The sequence below is a fragment of the Zeus faber genome, assembly GCF_960531495.2.
Source record: "Zeus faber genome assembly, chromosome: 13".
NCBI classification, from domain to species: Eukaryota; Metazoa; Chordata; class Actinopteri; order Zeiformes; family Zeidae; genus Zeus; species Zeus faber.
The window spans coordinates 19,578,030-19,589,645 of NC_137198.1; the positions used below are offsets into that span (position 1 = coordinate 19,578,030).

Consider the following 11,616-nt stretch of genomic DNA (forward strand, 5'->3'; position numbering starts at 1 on the left):
AAGATAGAGCTTTCCACAGCTTCAGTTCAGCGTTTCCGTCTTGGGACACACTTCTCTTACTTTGCTTTAAATTTGATTCAGAGCCATCGTCTGAACTGCATGAGATGAATCCAGAGAACGTTCTCTTGATTAAGCAGGCCCCTCTTGTGGGGCCTGCTTCTGTGGCTACGTATACACATTTACGGTGGATCGTTTGGACCACAAGTTCCAGCAGCTACCGTTGAAGAGCTAATGAGCATCCTCCCAGAGGGTCCCAACGCGGCTTTCGAACCCTCCGCCCTTGACCGCCTCCCTCATTCCCTTTCAGATGAACGTCTTCTACAACGCGCCGAGCCAGTCGCTCTCGCAGAGGTTCCTTCATGGAACAGACGGCGAGGCCTTTTCATTAGATCTGGATGTGCTTGACAACGAAAGAGACCAAGATCACATGCTGCTGTCTATATGTACCAGGTGAGTATCTTTGACAAGAATCAACATTGCGTTCGCCCTTCTTAGCCAGGAACCTTTATCCTCCAATCACTGTGGCCGACCCCTCTGTCATGCCTCCGCAGACTCCTGGAGCATCATGGGATATCTCAAACTGGCATGGCCATGATTGAGGTGGGCGTGCTCAGCGGTTTTATCCTCAGTCCTCAGGCCGCCCTCACCTCCAATGACCTCATCAGGAAGATGGAGGTTTCCCCCAGGAAGGTCAGCCTCTACCTGGACTCGGTAAGTGTCTCTCGGCACGTCGGTGACATTTCTGTGCCCCGATACCTCGTTAACCGACGGTATCTGGCCTTGACCTTGTGTTATTCGCAGCTCACCTTGTCCGAGGTGTGCATCAGGCTGCCGCTGATCAGGAGCCACAAGGTGGCGCGTGTGCAGGACGCCGTGGTGCACGTGTACGACTACTACGAGCCCAGTGAGTGAGCAGCAATGTGGCCGAGGTCTCTTTGTGCAGAGGTGGACGACATAACAGATGCATGCAAACATGGTGGAAAGGAACTAAATCATCATTTCACTTGCAGCTGCAATGGGTGTGTCGCCCGAATTGCAGGTGCATCGGCCACAGAAACTGCAGAATTATTGAGTGGGTCAAGTGGAACGGTCTCGAAATTCATTATGCCATCAAATAACAAACATGTTCAAGTTGCATGACCACAACTGCAGAATAATATCAGCCAAGGGTGGTGCTACCCCTTATTTGGTCCTTGATATAAACATGTTGCCATGTGTTTCTGATATTTTGTCCATATTTCATTGTTCCTATCATTTTATTTTAGATTGGACATATTTTTTCATTCATACTCAAAAGATCCCTTTGTATATTAATGCGCTTGGACAATAAATTGGATTGATTCCGTTACTAAATGCTGACTCAACAAAACCTAAACCATTGAACTCAAGCGGCTACGCCCTTCACATTAACCCACCTACGTGGTTTTTATTGAATAATAACAATGATAAATACCCGAGGCTTGCTTTTTTTTCTTCCCCTCCACTCGCAGGGAGGAGAGCGATGAGGACGTACAACTCGGACCTCACGCACGGCACCGACTCCTGCTCCTTCTGCGGGAGGGACTGCAGCCTCTGCGCGGCCAGGCTCCCCATCACCGTCTCCTCCACCTCCTCGGCTCGCTCGGCGAACTGCGCCGCCTACAGCCTGGGCTGCCTGCTCGCCGGAATGACCGCGTTTCTGCTGTAGACCACACAATACTCTGAGGTTGTGAGCAAACTCTTTTGCCAGATAAAACGATTGGAAATCAACTGGTGCAATATTTCACGTTTGTTTATTTGTTTTTTTTGTTTTTACATGTAACAATGTTTTTACATAGCATTTTGATTAAATTATGGTGTAATTCCTAGAACCTGTTGCAAGCTTTGGCCTCTCTTTTGCACACACACGTTGACCACGCGGTGTGATGTATTTCTGTTGGACAGTAGCTGTGCATCATGAACAACGTCTGGCTTAATATGAAAGATAATAACTCCTCTTGGGTCTTCAACAGCTACACGCCGCATTCCATATGATATTAATGACTTCAGGAAAACCTCAGATGGAGACCTGATGCTCACTTGGCTGCCGGGCCAGCGAAAAAGGGGTCGGCTTCCGGACTCCACGCGTCTTGCGGTCAGCCCTCTTGGCAGAGAAGGCAGACATGTTAAGCTGCCTAAAGCAACATGGAGGCTAAATCAAGATTTATTCTGCCCGGCTACACCTGACACCATTCAAACAGCTAACTGAAAGAGCCAATATGTTCTGCAGCACTTTCGCCGCTTCTGACGACTGTGTAAGTGGTCGTGTGTAGCCAGCCGTTATTAACGGGTCAGGCAGCATTATTCGGAAAGAACTCACGGCTGGTTACCGCTATCGACCAATCAGAATCGAGTGTTCCGCAGTGCCCCGCCCCCACCTGCAGAATGCTTTCTTTGATGTGTGGATGAAATTGACCTTATCCCTGTCGTGCGGGTTGGAGCCAGCCGAAGGAAGGGGTAGGATCTGGGAAACATCTGCTATCCATCACCCCGACAACACACCGACGAGTTTTGACATCCGCTGACATCTTGTGCAATATGAACTTCATCTTCACACTTACGGCCGAGAGGATGTTTTGACTTGGCGCTGACGAATTCCCACCTGCTCGGTGTTTGTGCGTTAACTTTAGATTTCTCTTTTTTACAGCTACATTTTTCAGATGACAGAAGATTGAGATAAATTGCCTGCAGAGCGTATTTATCATTGTCATAGCCAGATTAAGATTCATCGACGAGATCGCGCCGGAAAATTCGTCTTTTTAGACAAATTATTTCATCAGGTTCCCTGTCAAACAAAAAGAACTTGATCGTGATCATCGTTTTGATGACGCGAGAGTCACGACTCGCGCTCATCCATTTGTTGACTTCTATGAATATCCGCTTCAACGGATTCCACAAACTGCATAGAAGAGCATTCGTAAGCACAAAATGCAATACTCCCTGTGGAAACAACAAACCTAAGCTCATCATTAAATATGATAAATTGTCAAGTGTCATCTTTACGGGCTACATTCCTTTCGTTTCTCTTTTCCTTCTAAGAAGCAGACATCTGGCTTTCAGATGCAATTGTGTCTCAGGAAATCTGTTGTAAAAAGTGGTTTTAAGGATGCAGAAATCAAAAAATCCATACTGATGTTTCTAATTATAAGTAGACCATCTGTAAATAAAGGTGCCACAAATGTACTGTTTTCGGGGATCACATCCAATGTGCTGTCCCTGTTCTCCGTGCTGGTCTTTCACCCCGACCTTGCAATGCATCCTGGGACAGTAATCACTGTAATCAGTGTTTCTACCTCAAGGAAACATGTTTCTCACTCAGCTGTGACAGCACACAGCTCCGTCCGCGGGGCCGACGGGGGCTTAAACTATGACCAGAAGGCACATATATACGGTACAGACATACAGTACATATCCATCAGGGCTGGAAATAAACATGTCTGACTGACGTGTGTATATATTGTATGCAAACCCAGGGTCGTTCTGTTTTCTTGCAAACAGACCATTACCCTGCCTGCTCGCAGAAATAACAGGCCTGAGGTTCCCATAATACCACACCTCTCTGCTTTGTTCCGTAATATGTGGCCTGTTACTGCATCCCATGAATGAGAGAGAAGCTGCAGTCCTGATTCTGAGACACTAGATGGTAGACTTGGCAACCAAATTCAGGATGGCTTCCTCAAAAGTTGAGAGCTTTGATGTGTCACCAGGAGAAAGCGGTCGTATCGCGGCCATCAGGGAGTACTTCTGCTCTGCGCACAGGGCTGATTAAGTGATATGTAATCGGCCAAATGTAAATATGAGCGTCCGCTCATCGTGCTGCTGTCAGGGAGGATTTCCTCCTCTTCAAATGGACTGCAGCTTGTTTAAGCTCCTCTCTGAAACACTCAAGCAGGGGAGGCTGCCTTCTGTACCTATGGCCCAAGCAGATGGAACACCCTCACACTGAACACTTTGAAAAGCAGCTTAAAAAGCTGGCTGTTCACTACAGTCTCTGACTGAGGTGTGTGTGTGTGTGTGTGTGTGTGTGCGCGCGTGTGTGCATGCGTGTGTGAGGGTGTGGGTGTGTTCTGTATGCTGTGGTATTTGTTTATTCTGCACTGTTACTTATGGTTGCCCAGACATTTAAAATATTTTCTTTGGTTGTATCTCTCTGTAAAGTACATTGTGTCGCCCTGGTATGAACTGCGCTCTATAAATACAGTTTGACTTGACTCGACTTGACTTGACATGGCCTTCAAAATTAATTTATTTTACGCACTCAAACACAGTAAGTGGACATTTGAAACCTGCATCACTCAGTCTGTGTCCCCAGGGCGGTAAGTGCAACCACACATTACAGTAAACACAACTGTTTGGGAGCGTGTTGGACGTGCTATGACCATCATATTGGTGAATTGGCCATCAAGACGGACGGCATTTATTGACATCCGGCCACGTCCACATGGCTGCGGATTTGGCGTTGCCTACGAGTCTCGTCTCCAAGGAGATGCAGCATAAACAAAATGAGCCCATGATGTTTCATGATTCGCCCTCCCTAAAGGTAACCAGGAGGGGAAGTGTCACATTGTTGTTGGAAACACTTCACTTGCCGGCCCAAGAGTGAAGTGTTATTGTAATATATCGCACACTTCTCTTGAGAGGGAGGGCGGCATCACTTGAGTCATCGGAGGGACCTCAGATGATTAAGGTCTACCGGTCCAGGAGTTGAATTGACTGATTGACGCACAGCCTGACACACAGCCTCATTTGCGAGACCTCACAGGCGTCAAAGTGTCATCAACTGCCATGTGATTGTATACCTCTCTTACTGGACTGGTGGTGGATGTCCATGTGTGAGGTAGTAAGCTCGGCCCCATTCGTGCCTACACCATAGTCTGGCTACATTCAGTAAGACAGACAGGTCTGTCGCCCGGTCGACCATGAGTCCCTTTAACATCTCTGGAGTCCTCTGAAGCGCCTGTGCTGTACGCCACAATTAAAGCCGTTACAGGTGATACACTTTTTCCCCAGTGTTTCTGTACAAGTCTGATAGCCGTCAGTGTAGATCAATGTGGACGCTGCCGTCATACAGTACAGTATGTTTAGTTGCTCGTGCAAGAAACCTCAATGTGAAGGTGTGGCGTTTGGGAAAGCTCCTGCCGGTGTACTCGCAGCAAGCTAAAACTTTCTGAGTAAAAATACACGTTTTGAACAAGAAGCAAATGAAATCTCTGAATCTTTTGAGTTGGTGGGTGACGGTGTGTGCAAGCCTATTGGCCGTTTGGCAAACGATTGGTAAACGTCTCCCCTGTCTGCAACTGGTCCCAACATCGAGTTGGTTCTTGGCGTCACAGTGGATCGGCCTTGAGAGTGTATTCTCGTCTATACTCTTCCTACTGAGTAGCGGGAACAGATTGGCGGTTGCGGTTCTTCGTGGTCTTTCTTCTTAGTCCCATGCCGCTCCCTGATCCCAGAGTCAAACAATTGAGTCCAAAGCAGAGATACTGCTTTCCATCTTAGCTTACATCAGTTGGAAAGAATCAGCCTCACGCATTATGTGGAAACCCCGCCGGAGATGGTGGGAGACAAAAATAAAAAGATGAATAGAAGGGGAAACTTTCCAAAAGTCCCCAGTGGTCCCGACGAACCCGTAAATCACTGCCCTACGGCGGGACAGGATGATGCTGCCGTTTGGCTGGAGATGCTCCGGTCTTTGAGACGAGTCATGGAAAGATTTAAAAAAAATAAATAAAAAATTCCCTTTGAGCCTCCCTTCCCACTCAGGGTGAGTCTATATTTACACAAACCCTCAGGTGACGCGGGAAAAGGCCGGCTCGGGTTAGACCTCGGGGACTGATCCATCTCAGGCGGAGGGGGGCTGATCTTATCGGAACGGTGTGGATTCTCGCAGGTAGCCTGCCGTTCGAGGCGTCTGGAAAATGGGGTTTCACTACTACAGGCTGCGGTCGAGGTGACTACGCCGTCTGTGTGTGTGTCTGTGTGTCTGTGTGTGTGTGTGTGTGTGTGTTCACGTTGTATTGGTTATGCTTGTGTGAGTCACCGTCTCTGCATGTGGCTGTAAAATAATCCAGTGAAGGGAGCGACTGCCATTTGAAGGGGAATGAGTTACAACAAGCCCTGATTGGACGTGATGCCAGGCAGTGAAGGCGTGGTGCCTTCGATCTCACTCCGCCCGCCGTCCGCTCCTCCTACTCTGGGCATGTTTCACCACCGGCTTGTGGACTTTCATAGCCGGCCATCGGACGTCACCTAAGTGCGGACGCGCTCTTCCGGAAAAACGACCGCTCTGACTCTTTTCGTGCCCCATTGACTCCAAGCACAACAGAATGGAGCAGTTTTGGGTCCGGGTTTTTTTTGTTTGTTATCGTGGTGAAAGGGCACGGCGAGGCCTTGACAACACCGGACCCTTTAGCTGCGAGTGACTGATTGATTTTGTCTGGGCCAGGATGGGGCCTTGACTCATCGCTGCCGCGCTCCATTAATCCACTCTCTACACACACGTTCTGCCGTGACTTGTGGCCCGCCTCTCAATTGGGCACCGTGAACGAGGGGCCCCACGCATGTGAACACACGTGTGTTTAAATGTGTGTGTGCTACCTAAATAAATGACTCAGTGGGAGACAGACTAAACCAGCCTATGGTCACACACGCACGCACGCACACACACACACACACACACACACACACACACACACACACACACACACACACACACACACACACACAGGGAGGGGAAGCAGCCCTCAAATTCAAATATGACTTCCCTCACAAAAGAGCTGCCTTAGTTTTCCATTCATTTTTCACCGGGGGTCGGTTTTTCTACCTAAGATTCAGCTGTCAGACATTTCCTCGAACCGAGATGGCCAATTAAAGTAATAAGAACCAGGTTGAAAGAGCTTGACGCCATTGCTCCTGTATGTGTATGTATATTATGTGCGTGTGTGTCTATAGCGAAAGAATGGGCGAAAGGAGGGGTCGGAGCCGAAGCCTATAGCACACGTGTGTTTTCACAGACATATCTGACTGACACCAGATTATTCCGGGGCCCAGCCGGCGTAAAGGAGAGGGACGTCCTGCGGTTTCCGACCCGGACATCTACGCAAAACCGGTGTCGGGGACCAGTGTGCGTTCGCCCGCTTTGATTGACCCGTCGCAGACAAAACAACCCCCTCGCCTCCCCCCGGCTGGGCTGAAAACGCCAGTGTGACATGGTAGGTTTGTGCAGTAGCAGGGGATCATGGGATTGATGAATGGAGGGAGGCTTTGAAAATAGAAGCCTGCACTTGGTTATGCCACTTAGGTAGCGCAACGCAACGTGTCGCGGCGATCATGGAGACGAACCGGCAGAAGCCAAGGATCAGCGAAGAAAATACTCCAGATTGTACGAGCGTCAAGACAAAATATAACACTCTTTGTAACTTTGTATCATGAGTCGTGGAGGACTTGTCTGTGTGTGTGTGTGTGTGTGTGTGTGTGTGTGTGTGTGTGTGTGTGTGTGTGTGTGTGTGTGTGTGTGTGTGTGTGTGTGTGTGTGTGTCATAGAACTCTTTTGAGGTGACTCCACTTATAATGTATATTGTAACGTAGTTGACTCATTCTCTCTCTCTACCTTGCGCTCTCTCTCTCTTTTTTTTTCTCTCTCTCTACCTCACGCCCTCCCTCTCTCTCTCTCTCTCCCTCTCTCTCTCTCTCTCTCTCTCTCTCTCTCTATAGCTCTCTCTCCCTCTCCACACACACTCACGCACACAGAGACCTCGGACTGGGTCCACTGGCTCTGTAAATCTGACAGCACTGAGCTTGTTGTCTAAATATTTCCTGTCACAGTTTGACGAGTTTTGCAGGAGGGGCAGATGGTATAAAAGTCAGAGGCGTGGGTTTTTTCCACTGCTACTGGACGGTCGGGGCGCCTTGGGGCCAGCGCTACAACCTGAGAGTGACAGAGTTATAGGTTGGACACCCTGGGCAGACAAAGACAAGCTGGACCGCTGGACCAGTGTTTTTTTTCCCAATCGGTGGCTTCTGAAAATGGTCGCAGCGCTGTTGGTTCTGTCACCAAGCTGTAAATCTTGACCATGAGCGGCACATGGCCTAGAAAACAAAATTAAACAATGTTTTCATACATGAGGCCAAATGAGTTGTTCTTGTAATCCACTAGCCTGAGGGAGTTTCAGCTGATTCCATGTCTCAACTCTGATATTAATGTTGGTCCGTGGTCCAGGCTGATGGCTACCATAATGGTCCTTGGATTTGGCCTCTATGCATTGTCCCCAAAAATACTTACTGTCAGGTGTTTTTTTCCAAAACAGATTTTTTGAATGAAGACACTCCCCCCCCCCCCCATGCTATTTGAGCCCATAGACATTCACCCATTCTGTTGTGGCCTGTTAAAGTCTTATAATTGACGGCGTGAAGCCTGAATCTACAGAACAGAACATACTGACTCCTTCATTGAGCCAAATGGCCTCCGTCATTGTGTCATGCAGCGCTCGTGAAGGTGATGTCTTTTCCATGTGTCCCTCGCACCTGACGTCACTCCCGCACCACTGCTGAACTGTCCCTCCGAAAACTCAGGAGAAATCGGGAGGAAGGACAAGCCAGGATGGGTTAAATGCAGAGGCCTCATTTCACCGGCCACCATCCAAAGCATGTGCATGTGTGTGTGTGTGTGTGCGCGTGCATGTGTCGTAGTGTGGTGGGCTGTGTGACGATTAAGGATTGTTCTTCTTCTTGTTCTTAAAGATCCAAGTTCTGAAGAACTGTGAATTTCCCTAAGAATGTGCCGTACCTTTTGGGAGGGGCTTGCAGCGGCATATCTTTTCTGCTGCAGTAGCTTTAGACAGCAACCAGGCTCAGATGAGTACCATTTACTCATCCACTCCAGAAGGTCCCAACCTCCAACTCGTCTGCCTTTGAACCCTTTAATCTCCCCTGTCCATCACCTGGGGTTTGCAGAGTGTGGGGCTGACCTGCGAGTACTCAGGTCAGATTTCAACTGGATATGCGAGTAATTAGAATCAGACCCCGGGGATGGATGGATGACGCTGGACGGCTCTAGGACTGCAAAGTCACGCCCGCGATCCTGCCCTTGGGCTCCGAATTCAACCGTTTGTCATCGGAACTGCACCCGTTTTTCCCTTTTAAGTTTACCTGTTGACAACCGAAGGCAGGGTCGGCGCCGATTGAGATGTGTGCGGGACAGGTTAGAAAGATGGACTTTGGAGTCCTGCTGTTTTTCCCGTCATTTCAATATTCTATCCTCTCCCACGGGATTACCTGAATGCACTGTGTGCGCTAATCCAAGGCATGCTTCTAGGAATGTAGATGGCCGGCTGCCACTATGCTTCATCACTTCATCACAGATGGAAATTGTTGCCACTGCATGCTGTTCTGTGCATAGTAATGGAAAAGTTTTCTTCGAATTGGGATTTGGGAATTGGCCGTCGGCCCCTGATTTGGAAGCTGTTGCCAAATTCACAAGAATCAACGACCCGCCAACGATTCCCTTCGCCTATTTTGACCAGATGAGTGCTTCTCAAATAGTTCGACTTAATAATTAAGTTGCTTTCACACGTGCACTGCAACCCTGAAATTATCCGGACATTACCCGGAGGAGCCGTATGTGTGAACGCAAATGTCCGAATGATTTGGACCGGACTTTACCCAGCCAGCACCCAAGTACAAAGTCCACGTAATGTCCGATTGAGCCCATGTGTGAACAGAGTAGTTGATCGTCCGGAGCATTCGCGGCGAGCGAGCGAGTGGGCGTGTCACGTGTTGGTAACTTCTCTATCATGCGCCGGTTATTTATCTTTGTGCACGGATCGTAGCTGCTGCGAACTCCTTTCTGCTTTCCTTTATATTCCTTACCCCTCTTTTGTTTATATTACATCCAAATACATGGAGTGTCAACACCAAAAAAGACAAGTCGGTAGCCTCGCCCGCCATCTTGGGTGTGCTCAAACTCTGCAGCGTCATCGCCTCACGTCCTGCCTCCTGAACGCTACATGTGTGAGAGGGCATCTCCGGACAATGTCTTGACGTGATTATCCGGACATTGCCGGTGTAAAAGCAGCTTTAGATAAAATAAATTGCCAAATAACTATTTCAAGAAAGAGTGGCACATCTACAAACATTTGTAATTAGTCTTTTTTACCACTGATGATTTATGAGATGTATATAAAAAATTTTTTTGGGTCAAATTGAATCAAAAAAGCTCCAGGATCAGTAAAATACCGATGACGCTCAGCCCTCCCAACTGTGTGTGTACTGTATATGGAATCATAACTGTGCGTCTCATGTAAAAATCGAGGGTGACTTTTATGGTTATAAGTTGGACAAAGTTAATGGAGTGGCTGTAATCTATCTCCACTGAAATAACAAAGAGGTAATGTGGAGTAGTAATGTAAACACCTGCCTCACTTTGAAACCGGTGCGTCATCACCGGCCCTGTATTCATTAGCCGGGGCCGTGCTGAGCTCGGGTCCTCAGTCACACCGCGGGTGTTGATAGTGAGGCCCCCAAACTCAATGTCAAGCCTATTGATCTCCCTCCGTCACCCCGAGACAGATTACGCCTATGGGTCGCCATGGGGACCATTCCTTGTGCCCTCATCCTCCCACATCTCTTGGGGGCCTCTCGGTTGAACTCTTCACTGACAGAACCGTTTTGCCGTTTTTTTTCTCCTTCTTCTTCCTCCGATCCCTAGACTCACGGTTACCAAATCCTGTTGTACAGCCATCCCACTGCAGGTACATCTGCTGTCGCGTAGCGGGGATTTTCCTTTCCCGTTCCTGACGGCTCAGTTCAAACATCTGAAGAGCATGTGAGGCAATGGTGAAGCAAAATATATATATATATATATATACAAACCCAGTATGTATATGTATGTACTGGATATGTACAGTTTCTACGTACACATAAATGCGCACTCTTACCAAACACATTGAAATGATATTTAAGTGAGACGAGATGGAAGTCATTACAGGACAGAGTACTTGGCAACACGATACCCATGGAAGATATTTAGTCAAGCTGTGATGAGTGATGACCTGCAGCAGTGTGATGCACTGCGTGCTAGGCTATAAACATGAAAAAGATGTATCGTTTGTCAAAGACAATGAACACTCATTGCTTCATGTTTGCAGGCAAATCTTTGTGGTTTTGACGTTTTTCGACAAACAACTACTACACTACTACGCAGGGTCAGATGTCAAACCTCTTGCGCGGATTGTCAGTGGCAGTTTAGCCAAAAAAATTCACACACATCCCTGCGCTGAATGAGAGAACCTCAGGCAGGGCCGTCATAAATCTCCATAAAGCAGCTCCAAATGGTTTAGTTGGTGACAAACCAGCACAAGTAAGCCTTAGTATTCCACTGAGGTTACTAGGTGAGAAAACATACTACACCTCCAGAAGGCTTTATAATGAATTCTGGGCGTCCCAGAACCTACCCCTCCATACCCAGTCTACAGTACCACTGGCACTTCACAGACATGCCCAGTAGCTACTCTAGATCCCTAATTACCACCACCAGTACCATACGGGCCTGCCTAGCGAGTATTCCCACTGGCACCGTTAATGCCTGTTCAGTGCCGCTGG

At 48.2% G+C, this 11,616-nt stretch overlaps 1 protein-coding gene across 1 annotated transcript in view; it reads left to right on the top strand.

Moving 5' to 3' along the window:
- The window catches only part of LOC307238899 (CD109 antigen-like), a 32,488-nt gene extending 30,728 nt beyond the window's left edge, over window positions 1-1,760 (top strand). Inside the window, exons 37-40 of the mRNA XM_080012053.1 lie at window positions 308-450; window positions 552-711; window positions 802-904; window positions 1,491-1,760. Coding sequence (XP_079868179.1) covers window positions 308-450; window positions 552-711; window positions 802-904; window positions 1,491-1,687 — 603 coding nt within the window. The 3' untranslated portion in view covers window positions 1,688-1,760. The remainder of the gene's footprint in view (window positions 1-307; window positions 451-551; window positions 712-801; window positions 905-1,490) is intronic.
- The last annotated feature ends 9,856 nt before the right edge of the window (window positions 1,761-11,616 follow it).